The 22,588-nt window shown below is 42.6% G+C and overlaps 1 protein-coding gene across 2 annotated transcripts in view; it reads right to left on the reverse strand.

The window, feature by feature from the left end:
* Positions 1-402: 402 nt before the first annotated feature.
* LOC141106428 (collectin-43-like) overlaps positions 403-22,588 on the reverse strand; it is a 44,514-nt gene continuing 22,328 nt past the window's right edge. For both annotated transcript variants that reach the window (XM_073597204.1, XM_073597205.1), the window contains exons 5-8: positions 22,117-22,188; positions 16,961-17,005; positions 2,055-2,138; positions 403-1,193 (exon numbers count right to left, since the gene is read on the reverse strand). In XM_073597204.1, the coding sequence (XP_073453305.1) occupies positions 814-1,193; positions 2,055-2,138; positions 16,961-17,005; positions 22,117-22,188 (581 nt within the window). In that variant the 3' untranslated portion in view covers positions 403-813. The remainder of the gene's footprint in view (positions 1,194-2,054; positions 2,139-16,960; positions 17,006-22,116; positions 22,189-22,588) is intronic.

Here is a 22,588-nt window from a genome sequence, read left to right on the forward strand (position 1 = left end):
TCTATCTCTTCATTTACGTCTCATCTCACACTCCTTAGGCTCTCACATAGCCTATGACAGTGATGGCAAACCTTGGCACTCCAGATGTTTTGGAACTGCATTTCCCATGATGCTCATCTACACTGCAGAGTGCATGAGCATCATGGGAAATGTAGTTCCAAAACATCTGGGGTGCCAAGGTTTGCCATCACTGGCCTATGACAAACTTCAATTAGTATCTAACAGTTTATAGTATGATTTAGCAATGATCCTGCACCAAATGCTGCTACAATGTCTATACGAGCTATATTCCTGCTCTAGTAATGCCTGGAACTTACTGTGTTCAGTCTATGTTCATTTGCCTGATGAGATAACTAATAAAACTGTTATTTGAGGAAAAAAAAAACTGGAAATACAATGATAAACTGTAAATAAGATGGTATTTTTAATATAGTTACATGTGTTTATTGTTTTTCAGGCAATTACAGTAACTGCACACAATCATGAAAATATAAAGTGTTTGTAAACCTCTAACAAGAAATACGAACAAAGCATGTCCCTCTAGAGCTAAAAAGGTGATGGGGAGGGAGATCCAGCCTATGATTGACAGCTGAGAAAGAAGACTGCAAATAAACAGGTACAACTTATGTAGGAGGATTTGTTTAATATCAGTGTATCATCTGAGGTCAGTCACTTCACAGGGTAAACATAATGGTTTACAACCACTTTAGTGCCTGGTAATTGGAGGTGCACAAAAGAATAAAAGCATTAAAATGTGCCTTTAAAGAATACAAGAGGCACATGGATACAAAGAAATGATGAACTTCCTCTAACTTAAAACTCACAAACAAAAAGACGTTTGCTTGAGCAATTCTCATCATTCCACCTTCCATCATCCCATATTTCCACACAGTGCTCATTGCCACGACGGTTGTTGGGTTCACCTGCACGCCAGTTAAAGTATTTGATGGCTTCTCCAGACAGGTCTCTAAAATCACCCTCTTTCTGCAAGTCATTTATACCCATGAATGTGTGCTGATTGACCTGCTTTCGGAGGGAGAAGATGACTTGGTTTTCTTCGGGGGTCCGGGGTACGGCCAACTGACCTCCGCCATTGGCACAGCTGGTTCTGGCTTCAGAATAAGTGGCTTCAACACCATTTATAATATAGAATTTGTTGCCACTTCTAGTGACTTCTTTTGTAAATGAAAGAGCTGTAATAGTGGGAAGAATAGAAAAAAAAAAACAATTTTCATCACAAGACTTCATTGAACACATCGCAAACAGATCTGCCACTTTCTATTAAGTTAAAGGAATTCTGTAGGTGAACAACTGTGGCACCCATTGATGATCTCCATCTAATAAATGTCATTTTAGAGGGCTCAGCTGCTTAAAATCCAGATGCCTAAACTGTAGTCTTGTTCATCTAAAGATGCACTCCAGGAACCTAAAAATCTAAAAGACTAAAGGACTTGGTAAAACAATTTTACTAACCTGATCCTCCTCTCCTGCAAATTCCTTTGCACTGCTAGAGCAATCCTGGCAGCCTCTTCTCTCCTATACTTCTGCAATCTACGGTCTTCTGACTTCAAAAAGACCAATGCAGGGACCACATTGTAGCTCTGCAGTGGACATAAGGACCCAACAAATGTCTGGGGAATGCCCAGGAAAAAGCCAAAGTCTACTTACCACCAGCTTGCAGACAACCAAATTGACCTATCTAACAGTAAGCGTTAAAAAAGGGGTGGACATAAGGACATTGAGGAACAGTCCACTGCCAGAGCATGGGGGAGCAAAGGGTTGGGTAAGCAAAACTGCTGGACTTTAGGCTTGCTGCACTAATTTTAAGCATTTGTATTGTTTGGTCTGTAGACTGCTCCTGACTAAGAGCTCTTACATAGTTACATAGTGATCTTCTTCAGCAGCAGAGATTGGACCTCCAATCCTTTTAGCGCTTCATTCCCCGCTGAAGAGTCCAAGGCAAGTGTCTCTTCTTCCTACCTACCTATTGGCCCCAAACACAAGATATACATTACCCTGGTGAAAGTAACCTCCGTATAAAGCATCCAGCTAACCTTTTCCCTGCTTCTCAAGGTTTGATTGCAGATCTCTTATCCGTATATCCATACCAGCCATTTGCAATTTAAGCTTTTCGATTGCTAAGAAAAGAGTTGACATAATTAAAGTGAATATATCACATGCTAAATCATTTGTTTCTTTCTTCAATATGCTCAGGAGTAAAAATCAAAAATGTTTCTACTTCTTTTTGGTCGAGACATTGAGAATTAAAACTTTTCATTCCAGTTTTCCAGTGATTGGACCTGGCACCCTAAAAAAAAATGTGCTTTTAATTGACCGATGGCTAAAACAAAGGAACAGTTCCACTATTTTACTCAAAGTAGAAACCTCCTATAGACAAGTCTAGTCTATCAAACATTGACTAAGTTCAACTATTCCATTTGACTTTAGGGGTTCCTAAGATTGACCATTGTATGGACTGCATGTGTTCCTAGGGCTTTAACATCAGCAGTGAAAGTATAAGTCCACTTTGCGGTTTATTTTTGTTTTTGTTTTTTTATCCCTGAACATACTTATAGATACTAATAAGTAGTTACTTTGGTCAGTTTTTATGGTCCTCCAAAATAAAAAAGGTCCTTGAACCCAAAAGCAATGTCTTGGATGTTCTGCCAATGAGATCTCCATGTCATAATTCCCAATTCTGATCCTTTCCCCCTGGAAGTTTTGGGTGTTTCTGCCCCCTGTAGTGTTCCAGCTACTCCTGTTACATTCTCCATAATATAAAATAAAATAAATACAAATCCAGCAACGGTGGTGGGAGCCCTTCATAATAGCAGCAGAAGTGCACACCCAGTAACTTGGAGATCTCACCAACGGAGTTTCCGAGAGATGGATAACAGTGTCCAGGGTTTACCGTTCTAGCATTTACCAGACATTAAAAATAGGATTTTTTTTATTTATTGGTTCCATTATTTTGAGGAATATGGTATGTGACACATGTTCTTTAATCATTATGATTGGGTTTTATACATTTACCTTCAGGTGATTAGACACAAACAAAGAGGATTGCAGGGACCATCTCCCTTTCCTGGCCCTACCTCCTGTCTGCACACAATGGGTTAAAGCCTCCTCTGAAACCCACAGAACCACCTCTTCTTAGCTAAATAAAAGACAGCCCCTCCCCCACTGAAGTGTGTGGGGGTGTTTTTTTTTTTTTTTTTTTTTTTGTCATGTTCCAGGCTACCTGTTGATTTCAGTTTGTAAGTAGTTTGGTTGCTGCAAGTATATCCAAGTACAGCCCCTCAAGGTTCAGCCTCTCCTGGAGTTTGAAGACCCTGACTGTTGGATGGCAAACCCTCCTGAAATTGGGTGCCCTGTGTCCTGTGCCATGGGCAATGTTGCTTAAACAGCATGAATATTCTACAGGTGTGGTATAAGTAAGCTTTGCAATGTCACTACTGGCCTCTCCCTTAGGGTTTTTTCCTGTCTTGTATAGGCAGCGTGACACACTTCTCTCTTGGCTTTGTTTTCAGTCTGAGAACGGTGGTGGATGATGTCACGGAGGGCAAGGAAACGGGGTGGCGCGGGGTAGTGACCGCCAGTCGCCAAGCAGCAGCTTAAACAGACTTGTTCCTCTTTGGTCCCCTACTATGCTGTTTGTTCCTGGAGTTAGACAGTCTGACTTATTTTTTTTATTTTTTTTTTTAAGATTCTGTCTCTCCTGTCTGCCTCTGGGAGGGCTGCCTTGGCTCTGCTGCTGCTTCTGAAGTAAGTGGATGAAAGCAGATGGGTCTTGAAGGGACAGTGTACCTGTTTTTCTTGGTGAGATAATTATGATTTTTTTTTTTTCCCATATTTTTTTGCGGATATGAGCTCACCACACCTGTCAGTGGCACAGAAGACTAGCAAAGGACGAACGGGCAACATGGGACGTGTTTAAGGAATGCTCAAGAAATCCAATATATGGTGTTTTGCATTAATTTAGGCGCAGAAGCCCTAAACGCAAACACCTTTTTTATTTTGCTTCTAAGACCCGCCACTGGTCATCCCCTGACCATGAAAATCTGCATTCTTCACATTCTTGCACAAGATGGGTTTCATGCTCCTCAATAGGGATGAGCTTAGAGTTCGAGTCGAACTCATGTTCAACTCGAACATCGGCTGTTCGCCAGTTCGCTGAACAGCGAACAATTTGGGGTGTTCGCGGCAAATTCTAAAGCCGCGGAACACCCTTTAAAAGTCTATGGGAGATATCAAAACACCGGAGGAAGAACCAGAAGATGGAGGAAGAAACCGAAGGAAGATAGAAGAAGCATTTAAATAAAGGAATTGTCAAACTGTCTCTTGTCATTTTTGACACTTTTTTTTTTTTTTTGTGAAATGGTAGGGGTACTTTTGTACCCCCTTACCATTCCACACAGGGGGGAGGGCCGGGATCTGGGGGTCCCCTTGTTAAAGGGGGCTTCCAGATTCCGATAAGCCCCCCTGCCCGCAAACCCCCACAAGGCAAGGGTTGTGGGGATGAGGCCCTTGTCCCCATCAACATGGGGACAAGGTGTTTTGGAGGGCTACCCCAAAGCACCCTCCCAATGTTGAGGGCATGTGGCCTGGTATGGTTCAGGAGGGGGGGGCGCTCTCTCATCCACCCCTCTTTTCCTGCGGCCTGCCAGGTTGCATGCTCAGATAGGGTCTGTTATGGATTTTTGGGGAGACCGCATGCCAATTTTTTTTTTTTTTTTTTAACTTTTGGCACGGGGTTCCCCTTAAAATCCATACCAGACCTGAAGGGTCTGGTATAGATTTTGAGGGGGACCCCACGCCATATTTTTTATTTTTAATTTTGGCCAGTGTTCCACTTAATATCCATACCAGACCTGAATGGCCTAGTATGGAATTAAGGGGGACCCCCCACGTCTTTGTGTCCCTGTGGGGAATTCCCATGCCGTTTTTATCAATGAACTTTTATGTGTATTGTCGGACCGGCAATTCATTAATAGCCGCGAGTAGTTTTAAATTACTTTTTTCCTTTTGAAATGTCCTTTTGCTGTCAGACTGTTCTAAACACAGAAAACATGTACCCCTTTACAGGCATACTATAGACACCCCCCAGGTCTGAAATTTTTAAAGGAATATTACACTTTTATTGTTTCACTTTAAGCATTTTTAAAATCACTGCTCCCAAAAAACGGCCGTTTTTAAAACTTTTTTTTTGCATTGATCCATGTCCCCCGGGGCTTGACCCAGGTCCCCAAACACTTTTTATGACAATAACTTGCATATAAGCCTTTAAAATTAGCACTTTTGATTATTCATGTTCGTGTCCCATAGACTTTAACGGTGTTCGCGCGTTCAAACAAATTTTTTGCCTGTTCACATGTTCTGGTGCGAACCGAACAGGGGGGTGTTCGGCTCATCCCTACTCCTCAAGCAGCTCACATGGTTCAATGGCTCACATGCATTTAAAACAAGGGTGAATGTTGGACCTGCATGCAGTGACAGGAAAATTATTTGCATGGATTGCCTCAAATGACAATGGATAAGGAAGCAGATGCACAAATTTCAAAGCCTAGAGGCTGTAGTGGAAGTATGCAGCAAATATCCATGCCACAGGCAAGACACTGGCCCAACTATCGCAAAACACACACAGATCTTTCCAAATGTGAAAAAAGGAGGAGCCTTCTTTTCCCATAATAGAGAGTTAAAAGCTCATTGTTGAAGAATGTGAGAGATCTGATGAGAAAACCAATTTACAGTAAGTTTATTTGAGTCAAAAATGCATGAACAGTGTTTACCATGGATTCCAAGGGCCTACGTAACACCAGTGGAGTGTGTGTCAGTACAGTCAACTAAAGAAGAACATGTTGCATTTTTTCTGTATGGAACACATCTGTAACATGGCAAAACACATTGAGAAAGCACCTGAACACTTCAAAAACATGCATGCAGAAAGACCCTTTCAATTTAAATAGTGGTGAACTGGCCCTCAGACTTGTAGAAACTCTATACTGTGGCATGTTTTTGCCTGTTGACTAGCAACAACATTAACTATGATGTTTAAAGCATTAAGAAATGGTCTTTAATTCAAGTGGAACCTACAGGAGTGGGCATGGTTCTGGAGGACTTGAACCTGGCTGCTGACTTTTGGCAGAGGTTTCAACAGACCTAGTTCTAGCGCTGACGCATTCAGTCACAGCCATGAGAGCTTTGTGGTTGCACCACTGGAGGGTGGATGAAGCTTCCACACAAGCCCTTTGTAACATTCTCCATAATGGAAGGATGTTGTTTAAAAAAAAGCTGGATGAAGCGAGTGACAGAAGAAATGTCCAGACTGTGGTCACAGTCTAATAAAAGGAAGCAGTCGTCTTTTCATTTAAGTCGGTCAATCTTCAGAAGGGTTCAGGAGGCCAAATCTTATAGGCCAGGATGAAATTTACCAGATAACAGTGAAGGGGGTTAAGACTTGCTGTTTACAAGGAATCAAATCCAAAGCAGGCTGCTAGACATCTGGAAAGTCTCTTGAAGTTGGGCCCAACCAGTGTCTTCCAGTGGAAGCCAGGATAGCCTCCTTTTTTGGAGGGTTTGGGCGACAAACATCAAAGACAGTTACCTGGGAGTGCAATCACAAAATCCTTTCATGACCAAGAGATGTCAAGAAGAAAGAATTATTGCAAGATTACATATAAGAATGATACTGCAACAAGTCCATAATGCTGGTGTCACCAAAAGAACAAAATCTGGGATATTCTTTTCTAGTACCCACGGCATCAGGAGCTTTCCATACTGTCTGGGTTTGAAGAAATCGAATGGGTACATACACACCAAAAGGTTCAAGATGGAGTCCGTGGAAACAGTCATGGTGATAGTTCAGCATAAAGACCGGTTAGTGTCAATCGACCTGGTTGACATATACTTCCATGTACCAATCTGTGTGAAACACCAGAGACATGTGAGATTTGCAGTGACTGGCTGTCACTTCCAGTTCAGGTGTTTGCCATTTTTTCGGCATTGCACCAAGAATCTTTTCGAACATTTTGTTCGCAGTGGTGATGGTAATTCGTATTTGGGGATAAGGCTCTACCACTACTTGGACAACGTTTTGATTGCCACATGTGTAAGCCAGGAGCTGGCAAAGCATCACAATCTTGTCCTAGAAGTCCTTTTCCAAGTTTGGTCGACTAGTTAACAAACAGGGAAAGCAGTTAACTCCTCCTTTTAATCTATGAAGGATCTTGGAGTAGTATTTCTGTTTTAATGTGTTTATTGAGATTTGCAATAAAGGCACATAAAGTAACAATACAGACATTGGCTCATAACAAAGGCCAACATGGCCAATCGAGGAGAACATATACATGTAAGATATACAGTCAACATTATATGCTAGAAATGAACAGAGTGTATGTATGTATGTATGTATATGTATGTGTGTGTATGTTGTCGAGCCAACCCCAGACCCCCACAGCCCCAGCAGGCCCCGTAGGCCACCCCAAAGGGATCACGCTGTGGCCCACACGGTACACCTGGGGCCGACCAGGCATCCCGAATCGACGCCTTACCCCCTTCTGCCAATACAGGGGTGGGATATATCACCATCCTCTAGCTTCCTGAAGAGCATTTATTGCATATGTTGGGATAACCATTCTTCCCATGGATAGCTACAGTAATATGTCAAGGTATTACTATATGGACTTGTAGTAAAATGTAATAATGCCTTAATGTCCAAACTTGACAGGGCCATGTGGGACAGGAAGAATAGAGGTGAGAATAAAGCAAAAAGAGTAGCAGTATAGGAAGGGGGATTAAAGGAGAAGGGGAGGCATCCAGTAGAGTTCCTTTTTAGAGTGATATGACCCGGGTAGAGAGGGACTTTGATATATAACGCCCAAGGTTCCCAAATGGCTTCAAACTTCTGTACTTTGTCTAAAAGTGTTGCTGTCATTTGTTCTTGGGTCATGATCCAGGAGATTTTGCACTTTGTCACCTGAATCGAGACCCTGGGCTTCTTCCAAGCCTCCGCCAGAGAATTTTAGCTCCCAAAAACATAAAAAAAATCAAAGTTTGATTGTGTTTGGGTGTGTTGTCTATTCTGTGATTCAACAGAGTGATTTTTGGGTCCTGGGAAACTGCTATACCAGTGACCTTCTATACTAGATTGAAGAATTTGTTCCAGAAACTTCTGATGCGTGGGCATGTCCACCAAATGTGGTACATAGAGCCCATCTGATTACAGCCCCTAAAACACAGGGGGAAGGCATCTAGATAAATCCTTGCTAGTCTGGTAAGGACATAGTACCATCTAGTGAGCAGCTTGACATTTGCTTCAATTAGTCTGATGTTCAAAATACCTTTTTTGTAGGAGCTTTGGAAGGAGAGAAACCATTTTTCAGGTTCCAGTTGAAGTTCCAGTTCTGATTCCCAAGCTTGAGCATAAGTGGATGAGTTTGGATTTTGTGCCAACAAGGCATATACTGTATGGTCGTAATGCCACCTCTCTGATCCATGAGGTTGGAGCACCATTGTTAATAGATAGTGGGTTTGGGAGGGGCAGGTTTATCTATCCATAAGGTGTGTAGAAAATGCCTGATCTTGGAAAATCTGAGCTTTTCAGCCTTAGGCATCGCCAGTTTGCTGAAACAATATCCCAGTGTGATAGGACCTGACAAGGTGAAGAAGTGACCTTTCTAAATAACCCTTTGTTTAACCATCATTTTAAAGGCTAGAATATTCACCCCTCGCTGAAAGTTTCAGTTGTGGAAAAGATGGGCGAGGGATTTTATTGTTGATATTAGGATGGCCTGTTTGTGGAGTATATCACAAAGCATCAGAGAATGAGAGAGGGTGGGAGCCAAGATGGGGTTTCTCTGTTTTGGGGGACTCCACAAAAGGAAGTCTATTGTGTGGTGAGGGACAGCCTGTCTCTCTAATGCAGTCCAGTTTGGGCACCTTCTAATAGACCGTGGAGATCTGGGCTAGTTGTGCCGTCTGATACCACCAAATATTTGGGAGTCCTAGTCCTCCCTGATTCTTGAAGAGAATGACTCTAGAGCATCGGTGACCCTTCTTTCCCCAGACAAAACCTACGATTTTAGATTGAAATTTAGTAATCAACTTTTTGGATATGGGGATGGGGCGGAATCGTAAAAGGTAGAGATACGGGGCATCAACATCTTTACTGTGTTTATCCTGCCAGGACAGACCACACTTCAACCATGTCTTAAGGTCCTCCTCCAGTCTCTGGAACATTGGGGGGTAATTAGATACATACAGTTTGTTTACATTATTGGGGAGCCTGATTCCTAAATATGGTATTGATCCCGAAGGCCCAGGTAGAGGGGAAGTGGTGTTTCGATTGGTCGATTAACGTTTGGGGATCGAGATATTTAAAGCGAGTGATTTGGAAGCATTGACTCTGAGGCCCGAGATAGTACCGAACTCTTGGAGTGTGCGGAACAGAATGGGGGTGGAGATAAATGGGGACGTTATGAAGAGCAACATATCGTCCGTAAATAACGCGCATTTGTGTTCTTGGTGGCCACAGGAAACCCCCTTAATATCTGAATTTGATCTGATAGCTATTGCTAAAGTTTCGATAGCTATTGCAAAAATGAGAGGCGATATGGGGCATCTCTGTCTATTCCTTTTCGGATGTTAAAGATGTCAGAGTAATGACCCATTAGCCAGACTTGTGCACTGGGGGTAGAATATAGAGAGTGAATAGTTCCCATAAAATTAGGACCGAATCCCCACCTTCCCAAAATTTTGAATAGGTAGGGCCATAAAACTGAGTCAAAAGCCTTCTGCAGGTCAACTGAGATCAGCAGACCTTTCTGGGGAGTTCCACCGTCCCAATGGGATCATAGCAAAGATTCATATCTATGGCCCTTCTGATTTGGTCCAGGCCCTGTCTCCCCGGTATGGTCCCTGTATATGTACTTCACAAAAAAGCTAGACATTCTTGTTGCTAGAATTTTTTCATAATTATTTTGATGTCATTGTTTATAAGGGATATCAGCCGATAATTCCCGACCTCGCTAGTATCTTTCCCCGGCTTAGGGATTACTGATATAAAGGCTGTATTTAAATCTTTGTCCAGGGGGCTCCATCCCGTAGAGAATTAAAAAAACGTGGCATGTAAGGGGCCAAATTTTTTGTAATAGCCACCTGAAAAACCGTCTGGGCCCAGGGCTGAGCCCTGTTTTAAGAGATTTTATCACCTCCAAGACCTTTTCTGAACAGAAGGGTTTGCCGAGGAGTTCCCTTTGGCTATCCATGATCTTAGGAAGAGGTATATCTCGGAGAAAGTAGTCTATTTTGTTAGGGGAAGGAGGATAACCATCTGTGTACAATTTAGAGTAGAAGTCCTGGATTTCGTGATGCAGATGAGGTTTTGTGTCAGGTCGCCCGAGGCTGTCCATATCTTAGGGAATGACAAGGTGCGTGTTTTAGGACTCCATTTTGTCGCTAGTTTAACTCCTATCTTGTTTGGTAATAAACCTTAGCACCTATCCATCTAAGGTGTTTATTCCCCCCCCCCCGTTCAGGGCTAGATTGAGTTGTACCCAGGCTATCTCTAACTTGGTAACTTGGATAAAGAATCAGGCGTAGGATTACGTTTTTATGTGATTTGCTTATTGAGAGGAATTCCTCCGTTTCTGAACTTCTGCTTTACTCTTGCGTTTTTCATTTAGAGGCTAGCTGGATAAGTTTCCCTCTTATGGGCCCCCCAAAGTGTTGAAGGAGAAACTGAACCAATGTCGTTGTCACTGAAAAATTCCTGCAGGGATTTCTTAAGAATAGTGCAGTGCACTGGGTTGCTCAGTAGCGACTCATTGAGACGCCATTTGTAGGGTTTCTCTAGAGGGCACCTTATGTTCAGAAACATGATAGAGTGATCCGATAGGGACGTGTCCCTAATTTTGGAGGAAATGGCAAAAGGGATGTCAGAGGCTGGTAAGAAAATGTGATCTATCCCGGCATAGGTCTGGTGTGGGGCAGAATAGTGAGTATAATCTTTTTCTCGAGGGTTGAGTCCTCTCCAAATATCCACCATGCCTAAGGTGTTTTGTTGATGCACTACTTGTAGGCTTTGTCTGGGAGGACGTACATTTTGGGGTTTCTTTGCTCTGAATTTATCTAAGGAGAGGTCAAACAGTAGGTTCGAGTCTCCCCCTAGAATGACTGTTCCCTTTAAAGAATGGTCGTAGTTTAAGTATCATGGATTCAAAGAATTTTCCTTGACCCTTGTTAGGAGCATAATATGAGATAAAAGTATAAGACCCTCCATCTATGGTTCCCTCAGTCAGCAAGTATTGGCCCTCTGGATCTCTGATGACCTTTAATGTTGAGAAGTTTAATTTTTTTGAGAAGCCTATTACTACCTCTAGTTTTGTTTTCAGCATTAGCTAGGTAGAAGTGGGGGAAATTCTGTTGAAGGAATGGTGGATTATAGGAGGAAGGGAAGTGCATATCTTGGAGGAAGATTATATCCGCCCTTTAAGGTATGATACTGTTGGAGCAGTTTTATTGGGGAGTTCAGTCCCTGGGTGTTGTGAGAGAGGATCAGTAACTTTCAAGTTGGGGGTGTGGAGTCAGTCATGGATCAGAGAATTGAATATGCTCTACATTTAACAGTTGTTTTCCCCAAAAACAGAGGTAACCTGGTATGCTCACATGGACCTGGTTTCCCAAGCTTGTGAGTTGAGGCTGGAAATTCCCGTGAATGGTCTTGGTGAAAACTGGATGGAGAAAGGAGAGAAGGGGGGAAAAAGAAGAGAAAGAGGGATAGAAACCAAAAAAATCATTAAGACAATACATGAAGATGGTAATCAAGCGTACAGGTTGAGAGGGGAAAGGGCCAGCCCCTTCTCCCTCTGATCCCAAGAGAGGGAGCTCCTCCCTCACCCCAGGGTAATCAGTCTGTCTGTCTCCGAAAGTCATTCAACATCCTCTCAGTGACTGAGTGAGGTGCAGTGCAACCTCTCCGGTCCCCCCGCCAAAAAATCATATTAACTACTGTTAGACAGAGCCCCACTCCCATGAATAAAACCTAGATAACCTAAAGAAGAAACAAGGGGGGCCATTCCCCAGGAGACCTACGGTCCCATCGGTGAACCCCAAAACCATGGTGTCCCCTGTTGGCTCCCCAGGAAACAACTGTGATCGCCCACCTATACTACCTGACAAAATCTGAAAATATATTCCTAAGCAGTTCAATATATTCCAAGACTTTGCAGCGTTCTGTTGCTCTAACCTTCAGTTAGGAGAACAGTGAAAGAGGAATTAGGAAGGGAAGATTTTGTGGATGATAGGGTCCCCAACTGTTGGTAACATGGGGGAACAAAGGTGGGGAATTCAGGTGGGGAAGGGTGTCCAAAAAGAGCAACTAGCTTCAGGCCGTGTGACGTGTCATATGAAACAACCTGCAAAGGGAAAAACTAAAAAAGAAAAATAGAAAACAAAATTTTTAAAACTAAACCTGTAGAAGGCTGAGGTTGTTAAAGAACAATCAAGTTGAGAACCGACTCCCCTGGAGGGGTTTAAGTGAATAGTCAAGTAGACTCGGGTGGAATCCACTAAGATTCAAAAGGACAGTCCCGATGGGAACTGAGTAGAGCAGGACTTCCAGCTTTGTTGTACTACCCGTTATGGTGGGCAAGAGTCCTTAGATCTTTTCGACTGCTGCTTCTCCCAGACAGGTGTTAGAGGACTAGGCGGAGATGGACGTTTGGCTGAAGGGGGTCCTTTGTTGGTGGGCGGCGGTGGTATCTCCTCAGTGATCAGTCCCAGATGTACAAGCAGACGTTCCCCTTCAGCAAAGGATGAGAACCCATAGGGCTTATTTTGGTGGGAGAAATTTAGGCGGAAGGGGAAGTCCCATCTGTAAGTGATTTCTTTTTGCATTAGGATCTGGAGCAAAAGTTTCAAAGATCGTTGTTTTTCAACAGTATAGGGAGACAGATCTGCAAAAATCTGAATATGATGTACTTGAATCAAGAGCTTATCAGAGTTCTGCGAACCCTTCATCGCCTCTTTCTTAACTGCGTAGAAGTGGGGCTTGACTATGTCCCTGGGGAGGCCATCCTTCCGCATAGGTCGTAGTGCTCTGTGCTCTGTGCTCTGTCCAGTTCTAACCTGTGTTCTGGAATGTCCAGAATGAGGTCCCTGAGGAGGGAACAGACTGTCAGCTGCAAATCTTTTACAGATTTCCTGGAGGCCCCGGATTCTAAAGTTGTACCGTCTGGATCTATTCTCAAGGTCATCAATTTTGAATAATGCCATTTCAAGTTGATCCTGAATGTCTTGGATTCTGGCTGTATTTTGATTAATTCTGGCTGCTGACTGATCAATTTTCTTCTCAATATGTTCAATCCATGCCCCTATATTCTGAAGATCCGCATGTGTAGCTGAGGTGATTTGAACTGCTTTTTGAGCTAGTCCCCTGGACAACATGTTTGAGAATGCAGCCATCATAGCAGGCAAGTCAGCAGAGGAGTTGTGTGGTTTTCAGTATCAGTTATCTGGGGTGGCCAGCAAGTCACTCATGGGGGTTAGGTGAAGGTTTCCCATTGATCTGCTTATTAGGGATTCAGTAGATGCCAGTGATAGTATGGCCAGATTAGGTGTAGTCACTGCGGCGTTCCCCAGTGTGGAGGCAGGTGCTGGAGCAGCGTCCTGATCTGCAATGGATTCGTCTGTCCCCATGTCTGTACCTCGTGTAGCTGCGGCCGCAATCTTGGATAAGCCAGGCTGCTGCAGAGTTGATTCCAGCTGACGGGAGAGGTCCCTCCTAGCGGGGCACCCTGACATCGGGTTGTCCCTGATCGATCTGCGGTGGAGCAGTCAGCTGCAGTGGGGATCAAAGGGTGCGGAGCTCCGTTGCTATGTGGCCATCTTTGGGAACTCTGCGCATGCGCCTTCCCTTGGAGTAGCATTTCATGCTTGAATAAGTCAAGGTTTTTTTTTTTTTTTTTTTTGCAAAAATTTCCAAAATTAAAAGCTGCGCACAAAGAGTAATAGAAACAGCATTTATGTCAGCGAAGGATTGCCTTGTCCCCATTTTACAGCAGCCATTCCAGTGTTGCCTTGGGCCAGGTGGCACATGGGGGCTTTTCAATTTGCTTTCCTAAGTCAAAGGGATGGGCTGCCTATGGATCAGAAGATCTTTGTGTCTGCACAAATTAGCAAGAACTGGAGTTTTGGACATGACCAGTGTGCCTCTTTTGTGGCGTGCCTCTCTGCCCAGGAGATGGAATAATTCTGACATTGGATGCCAGGCTGTCTCCAGTCTGAGGAGACAAGTGCAAGGCCATTGGAGCCTGGTGAAATGCAGATGCTCTGACTGTCTTAAATAGAAGGCAGTTTTTTCTAGCATTGCAAACCTTTCAGAATTTTTCTCCAAGGAGCCCGAGTGAAGTTGATTGACAACAAGATAGCAGCAGCCTACATTGCCCACCAAGGGGGTACCAAATGTTTTTTTCTTTTTACTTTTCGCAACATAAACCTTTTTGCTGGGCGGAGAGATGCTTACAGGCAGTCTACTTGGAAAGCAGGATCTACTGCTCAGGATCAGTTAGGCAAATTATTTTCCAACAGTACATCAACTAGTATTGGCTCTATGGAGCATTCCAGCGGTAGTTCTCATAGTGAGTCCACTAAACACGCAGCTTCCGTTATTTGCAATAAGGTACAAAGGTGAAGTGATAGAAGATGGATTCACGGTTCCAGGGTTTTTTTCTGTTGGTGTTTTTCTGAAAGTACCTGCTAAAGTTTTGCATGGAGAGCCAAGGAGAGAGAAAGCTGGGCTGCTCAGGTTGGTGATCCTGCTGAGTACCCGTGCTTACATGTGTTTTCTAGATCGGGGCTGCACTACTACACCTAACCAGAGGCCACCACCCCCAGAGGCACCCACAAGGTCATGGCTGCAGACCACAGTTGGTGAGAGACTGCCACCCATCTCCTTGCTTAGGTGGGACCTTGTTGCAGTGTCCAGATCTGTGTCACCATAGGACTTCCAGGCCCAGCGAGCTGGGAGAGAAAACTTTTGCGCCCAGAACATCTGCTTTGCCCGGAGTCACTGCTACAGTGTCCACTGCTACCATCTTCCAATACTAAGAACAGCTCCTTACAAGATAAAGCCGCTATCTTAGGGACCCTCTGACTTCTGTAGTGCTAAGAGAACCAGATTAAGGTCCCAAGGGGGCACAAGAAGGTCCACAGATGGAGACATTTATCTACTAACTATACAAAAGAATGAGAGACCAAAGGTCTCTGAAAGAGAAAGGCCAATGCTCAGATTGGACCTTTTAAAGGTACTCAAAGCCAGGTGTTGATCCAGACCAGACTAATTGAAAGACAGAATCCATCCCACAGAGCTCTTTCTGGAATGATGGTTCCATTCCAGGTGCGATGGTAGACTTTGTGGGAAGTCGATTTTCCTAGGCTTCAAGAGTAGGGATGACCGAGTCTAAAAAGATCTCCGTCTCTCAGGACCATAAATTCCACAGCCATTCTGTTAAAACCAGTGACCGAGAAGCAAGATGAAACACTTTCTTTTGGGGCAGAAGGTCCAGATGATTTGGAAGGGCCTGTCAAAAGCCTGAGTATGTTTGACTATCACGTACTTCTGGGCCAAGTTGATGCAATAAGTATCCCCAGAATGCCTTCCAATGCAGAGCAGACAAGAGTATCTAGAGCAGGGGACTCCAAACTTTCTAAGTAAAGGGCCAGTTTACTATACTTCAGGCTTTAGGGAGCCAGACTGTGACCAGTGGGAGTTGAAAATGCCCTGGCATCAGTGCCCCATCATTGGTTTTAATGAGAGGAATAGTACCCCATTGTTGATATCAAGGAGGAGATTAGTACCCCATTGATGTCAATTGATGGAATGGTGCCCCATCATTGGTGTCAGTTGGTGGAATAATGCCCCAAGGGCAAGTTAAAGGCAGGCAAAGGGCCACATATAGCTCATGGGCCTGCAGTTTGGAGACCACAGACCTAGAGGGATAGAAAGGCTGAACCAGTGAATGTCATCAGAAAGTCCCCTGCAAAGGCTTGATGGTCCCTGGACCTGACAACAAATCTGGCCAGTTTGATGTTGAATCTGAACAGTAGCAGATTTATGTCTTTCGCCCACGACCTGTGGCGAAGGCCCTGAAATACTTCTGTAAGGAGAGCCCATTCTCCTGGATCTAAATGCTGATGATTGAAAAAGTCTGCCTGACTGCAATGTGGACTACGGCTGTGGCTGAACCCTGCAGATCTGTCCAAGAAAGGACCAACTCTGTTTTCTTTTGTACGGCATCAGGCATGACTATTCATGCCTCTTTGGTGGTTGATGTAAGCCATGGGCATGGTAATGTCTAACTATCATCGGGTGTCCTCATAACAGCAGATACAATTGAATACAAGGGTCCAGAGTGAATAAACTACCACACCTATTAGAGCTAAGAGCTGAGCTAACAAGACCATCTGCCCTTTTTCCTTGTGCTTAAGATCTGCCATGCTTGTGAATATATGGGTTCCAGAGGTTTATTCATAATCTCCACAGCAGTAGAGAGGGAGTCCAAAGCAACCCAGGAAGCATGATAGCTGCTATATTGTGTCTACAGGAGAGAACCAAAGTCCTACCCAGAAAGAGGAAGAGGCAGGATGGGCAACTGCAGTAATACTATTGAAAGAAAGGCAGGGGAGGTAGTGTGTGCTCAGGTCATGCAGCAAGCACCTAGTTTGGGAAGGCACACTTGGCACCACAAAGGGGAGGCATCCAGTCTTAATAACTCTAGTCACTGGAAGATGCTACTCAGACCACTTCTTACAGGTGTGTAGACATGCAACAAAGACCATTACAAAATGCACTAAAATAAGCATACCAGATAGGTGTGATCCTAGCCTAACAGTTTAACATTAATACTGAATTAAATTGATGTAATATGTCATTATGTAAGCAACAAATGACATGGCCTGTTACCTGGAGCCACGCTGTCTCCTCTTTCCCCTTTCGGTCCTGGTGGTCCTGTCAGTTATAGAACATATTTAATTGGAGAGTTAAACAAAACCCATACAGTTAAAACTTTAAATTATCTGTGCAGGAGAAGGTCAAAATAAATTTAGGCCTATGCATATCTGTTGGTCGAAGATCATTATTTTAAACAAAGGTGTTGATGACAGTCTGTCTGTTTACTTTCCTCCTAATGGACGTGTGAGGGTGTCTAGGCATGCCTGTACCTACAGCCCAATAACTGTATATCTGCAGTGTGAGGTCTAAGGCACTGCTGCCCCTGACTGTGGCAGAGAATGTGGATTGAGATTTGGAGATGTCACCACTGTGCTACTCACTCCTTGCTGCAGGCTCTGACATAAGAAAGCAAAGCTCTGCCTCTTCCAAGATTGCCGCCTCCATACAGAGACACAGTGCAGAACATTGCCTGGTAAGTCAGTAATAGGAAAAGATCAGCCACAGAGAGATCACAGGCCATGCTGGTGACCATCTTTTGTCATCTTGCTTGCTTTTGGTCTGTTTACAATATAACAAAATGCTTTCAATGATATATGTATCTGCTCAATAGGTGCAAAAAATAAATGTGCTACACTAATATCAGTTACATTGTTCCTAATAAACTCTGCTTCTGTTTAATATTATTCAGTGTAGATCACATTTTCTACAGCCCATTCAACTCTGTGGAAGGGTGTTGTGTTTTTTATTTTTATTTTTTTAAATCCCCTGAAACAAGTTGGTCTTTGCTTGGTAATTTTAACCACTTGCCGACTGCGTAACATACATTTACTGCGGCAAAGTGTCTCTATTGTGCAAAATCACATATCTGTATGTCATTTCCGCATCACTGGAGACTGATTGGACAGAGGGGAGCCAATCAGGGGGCTGGCGGATCTGATGTCTACCGGCCACCCGTGACCATTCCCGAAAGAGGCAGAATGGCGGTCTGCCTATTCAAACATGGCAGAATACCGTTCTGACAGGGGAGAAGATGGAGATCTTGTGTTTCTGCTAAGCAGGAACACGGATCTCTGTCTTCCCCTAGTCAGAGCATTCCCCCCACAGTTAGCAAGCACTCCCAGGGAACATATTTAGCCCTTTGGTAGCCCCTGATGTTAACCTCTACCCTGCCAGTGTCATTAGTACAATAACAGTGCATATTTTTAGCACTGATCACTGTATTGGTGTCAATGGTTCCCAAAAAAGTGTCAGAAGTGTCAGTTGGGTATCCGATTAGTCAATCGCAATGTCGCGGTCCTGCTATAAGTCGCTGATCGCCGCCATTACTATTAAAAAAAATTAAAAAATAAAAAAAATAACTATTACTATTAAATAAAAATAAAAAAAAAATATTCCATGAAAATATCCCACCGTTTGTAGAAGCTATACATTTTGCCAAAACACGTAGCACAATATATAGTGGCCTAAATTGGTGAAGAAATTTTAGAAATTGTAGAATTTTTTTTTTTTTTTTTTTTTTTTTTTTTACTGGATGCATTTTATAGCAGAAAGTAAAAAATATTGTTTTTTTTTATTCAAACTTGACGGTCTTTTTTGTTTATAGCGCAAAACATGAAAACCACAGAGGTCATAAAATACCACCAAAAGAAAGCTCGATTTGTGGGAGAAAATGGGATTAGATAAAATCAATTTTATTTGTGTACAGCGTCGCATGGCCGTGCAATTGTCAGTTAAAGCAATGCAGTGCTGTACCGCAAAAAATGGTCTGGTCATTAAGGGGCTAAAACCTTCCTGGGCTGAAGTGGTTAAATAGAATGACTCTGGACTTCATAGTCTTACGAATATAAACTTCGTTATTCAGCACTCCTCCTCACTTGAACTATTGTCATTTTTATTTCTAGCGGTGACCCCATTGGGGAGATTTCCTCTCACTAGACATGTGCGGAACGGAAAAATGTGTTTATTTTCACTTCGGATCGATTTTGTTAATTTTACTAATTTTAGTTTTGTTGCATTCGTAACAAAATTTGTTTAGTTTTGTTTATTCATATTCGACTGGATTCAATTTTTTTCGAAAATATAGAATTGATTTGAATTGTGAAGAATAACTGGTTCTATTCTGTTTTGAATTTTGGAAGACAGAGATATATTCTTTTTATTTTATTCTATTCAAAATTTTAATTTCAGGAGGCAACAGTATTTCTATTTTATTCTATTCTGTCCTACTCTACTCAAATTTAGAATTCCGGGAGACATATATTCATTCTATTCTATTTAAAAACTTGAATTTTAAAAGGAGGTTATTCTTTCTATTTGATTCTATTCTATTATTTTCTATTATATTCTATTTTCTATTTTATTTTCTATTCTATTTTTTGTATTTTCCATTCTATATTACTCTATTCTCTTTTATTCAATTCTTATATATTCCATTATATTCAATTCTATTTTATTATATTTGTTTCTATTCTATAATTCAGCCTAGGTAGGAATTGTTATCTTATTTCACATTTATACCTTACTTTATTACAATAGGTTTCCATTTTAATTTGAATTCATTTTCAAATTCATTTTTAAATTTGAATTCGGAAAATGTATTTTGTTTATTTCAGATTCCCTAAAATTTGTTATTATTGTAGCACTGTCCCTGTAGGGCTTGCTGTTTGTTGATTTCTTAGGCCTCCCTCTTATTGGCTGCAGCCCTTACTCCTGCTTGCTCGTTACTACAGGGTATTTGTTTTTGTATATTTATTTGGAACTTGGATGGGGGAAGGGATGAGTGGGATACTCCAACTTGAACTATTCACAGTAGATAAGGACAACTCTCACTTGGCCTTACTAGAAGATTTGTGGAAGCAGACACATTGCTTTTACCATACTGCCACATGTATAGAAGAATTAAGTATTCTTGCTCTCTCTAGCAGCAGTGTTGATGCAACTACTTTGCCTTCAGGATACTCTCTTGCATCCCCTTGACTGACACCCATCCACTGACTCTTCTAGCTGAAGAGGTGGCCCTCACAGGACAGGCCCAAAAGACACAGATCTGTACTCACTGTAGGCAGAATCAGATCCTTGCTAGTGTCCCCCTTCTAGTCAGCTCTGCAGGACCTCTGGGTTCAGCTCCTCTCTGACTTCAGGCCCTTGGATCAACCACCCAAGGCTGTAGGACAGCCTCCACGGAGGAGGGGTGGTCGCCCTTCTCCCTCCTGGACCATGCTCTCCAACTCAACTCCTGAGCACATGTGTAGCAGTGCAAACACTGTTACATTCCTATTTGGGCATGGTATCAAGTGACACAGACCTGCTTTAAACCCTTCATACCTAAGGGTAAAACAAATCGAAATGCCTAAGCACAATTTTGCAACTTTGACATGTGTTAGTAAAACCATAACTGTCATCACAACTACTTTGTGCATCCAGGTGGATTATACCTTATTTTTTTTTTTCAGGGCAATTTGAGCTTTCATTTAGTAGTAAATGGTATTGGATAAATTTAAATTTAGCTTTATATTTCTTGTTACTACCATAACCTACCACCAAGGAACAACCCAAAATAAATTCTGCTCCTAACGATCACAGCGATACCACATACTGTACTGCATGTGTATGTTATTTGTTTGTAGCTGTAGAAGCAATGGTGCGCATTTTGCTTTTTTTTTTTTTTTTTTTTTTTTTTGTCCTACCTAAAACACAGGTATTTTTTTCATTTTTATTAAATTTTTTTATAATTAATTTATTTTAACCACTTGCTTACGGGGCACCTAAACCCCCCTGCTGCCCAGGCCAATTTTTAGCTTTCAGCGCTGTCACTCTTTGAATGACAATTGCACGGGTCATGCAACAGAAAAAGAGCTTTCTTTTGGTGGTATTTAATCACTGATGGTTTCTTTAATTTTTTACTAAAAAACAAAAAGACTGAACATTTCGAAAAAAAATTTTTTTGCAGTTTAATAATTTGTTATAAAATTTTGCAAACAGGTAATTTTTCTCCTTCATAGATGTGTGCTGTAGAGAATTGGCGCTGATGGGTGGCACTGATGGGCATTGGTAGGTGACACTGATAGGCAGCACTGATAGGTGGCACTGATTGGCAGCACTGGTGGACACTGGTAGGTGGCACTGGTGGGCACTGCTTAGCAGCAGTGGGTGTCCGATGTACCTATGACAGAAGCCGGTAATCGGCTTTGTTTTTCTCCTCACGCTAATAGCATGAGGGGGAAAAAAAGCTGATTACGATCTTCTGTTTACATCATGTGATCAGCTGTCATTGGCTGACAGCTGATCATGTGGTAAGGGGCCGGGATCAGCCCCTTACTCCGATCTGTGATCAGCCAAGTCTCATTGACTCGCTGATCACAGAGTGCGCTGTGCACGCCCCGCAGGGTGCATGCAGGCAGCTCATACATGGGAGGACGTACATGGACGCCTTCCCGGCAATTTAGGCCCATGCTGTAGCCATCTTTCAGCTATAGCATGAGCGTGTGGAGGTTAATTTTTCTTTTGCAAAAAACGTTTGTCTTTCTTTCTTTCTTTCTGCAAGGAATGAGAAAGGTACAGTACATTGTATCTCTCTTCTCCATCCACAGAAAGAAAACAAAAACACAGGGGCGGGCTTCACAGTGACTGATCAATGTGGTAGCCAATTGGAGGCTTAGAACAGGGCCCGGGCCTCTCGGTGAGACTTCAAGCACAAAGGGAGAGACGCATATATACGGCCCCACGTGAAAAAGCCTAATGCAGTGAGGCCACATATGTGTGTTACTGTTACGTCAGCATGAAGGGGTTAAAGGTAAGAATTGCAGTAGTGGATGCAGTGAATGGTGCATGTTTCTATTAAAATATGTAGTGGTGGCTACTATGTATGTGTAAAGGGTTAACTGGTCAGCCTACCTTTCCGAGTGACGGTCACTCTCAATCTGCTGGTGCTTAGATTGGTGTCGTGCAAGCGGGAAATACTATTTGTACAGTTAGGCTGACAGTGTGTGTATGTCACACTAACCTTCCCTTGTTCTATCCAAAGCAAAAGCTTTTTTGCTGAAGTTGGGTTTTAGTTGCAGCAGAGTTTGGTGAGATACCATAAATGGAAGCTTTGGTTGAAAAGCAGACCAGAGCAAAAATGAGTCTTAATTTCCTTCATGTACAAAAACAATATATTCCTTATTTACCTGAAGGCCCGCTGCTTCCTCTTTCTCCTTTTGGACCTGTTGGTCCGGCGACCCCTTGTGTACCAGGTGCTCCTAAAAATACAGTAATACAGTGACCAAATTAATTGAAGATAGAACAACATATAGAATTATATTTTGATACAACAAGGATGTACGTGTATATAAGGATCGCTAAAATAGTATTTACCAAAAAAATCTTAAACGCAAACTACAAATTTCAGGACCTCATAACAAAACTTTGGCTGCCCCTATCCACCCCCAACTCTAGTTTGTTGGTCAGTGAACTATGTTGCAGATCTAATGATAGCCATTTTTAAAACATTACCCCTAGAATAAGCCTCCCATAAACATTGGGGCCTAAGGGCCTACTGTATATTGCAGACCTAGAAATTGCCTCTATTTATCATATTTCCTCTAATATGAGATCTCTCAAATTATGTAAGTCCTAAAATGAACTTCTCTTTTGGCATGT

This window comes from Aquarana catesbeiana, linkage group LG08, assembly GCF_042186555.1.
Source record: "Aquarana catesbeiana isolate 2022-GZ linkage group LG08, ASM4218655v1, whole genome shotgun sequence".
Classification (NCBI taxonomy): domain Eukaryota; kingdom Metazoa; phylum Chordata; class Amphibia; order Anura; family Ranidae; genus Aquarana; species Aquarana catesbeiana.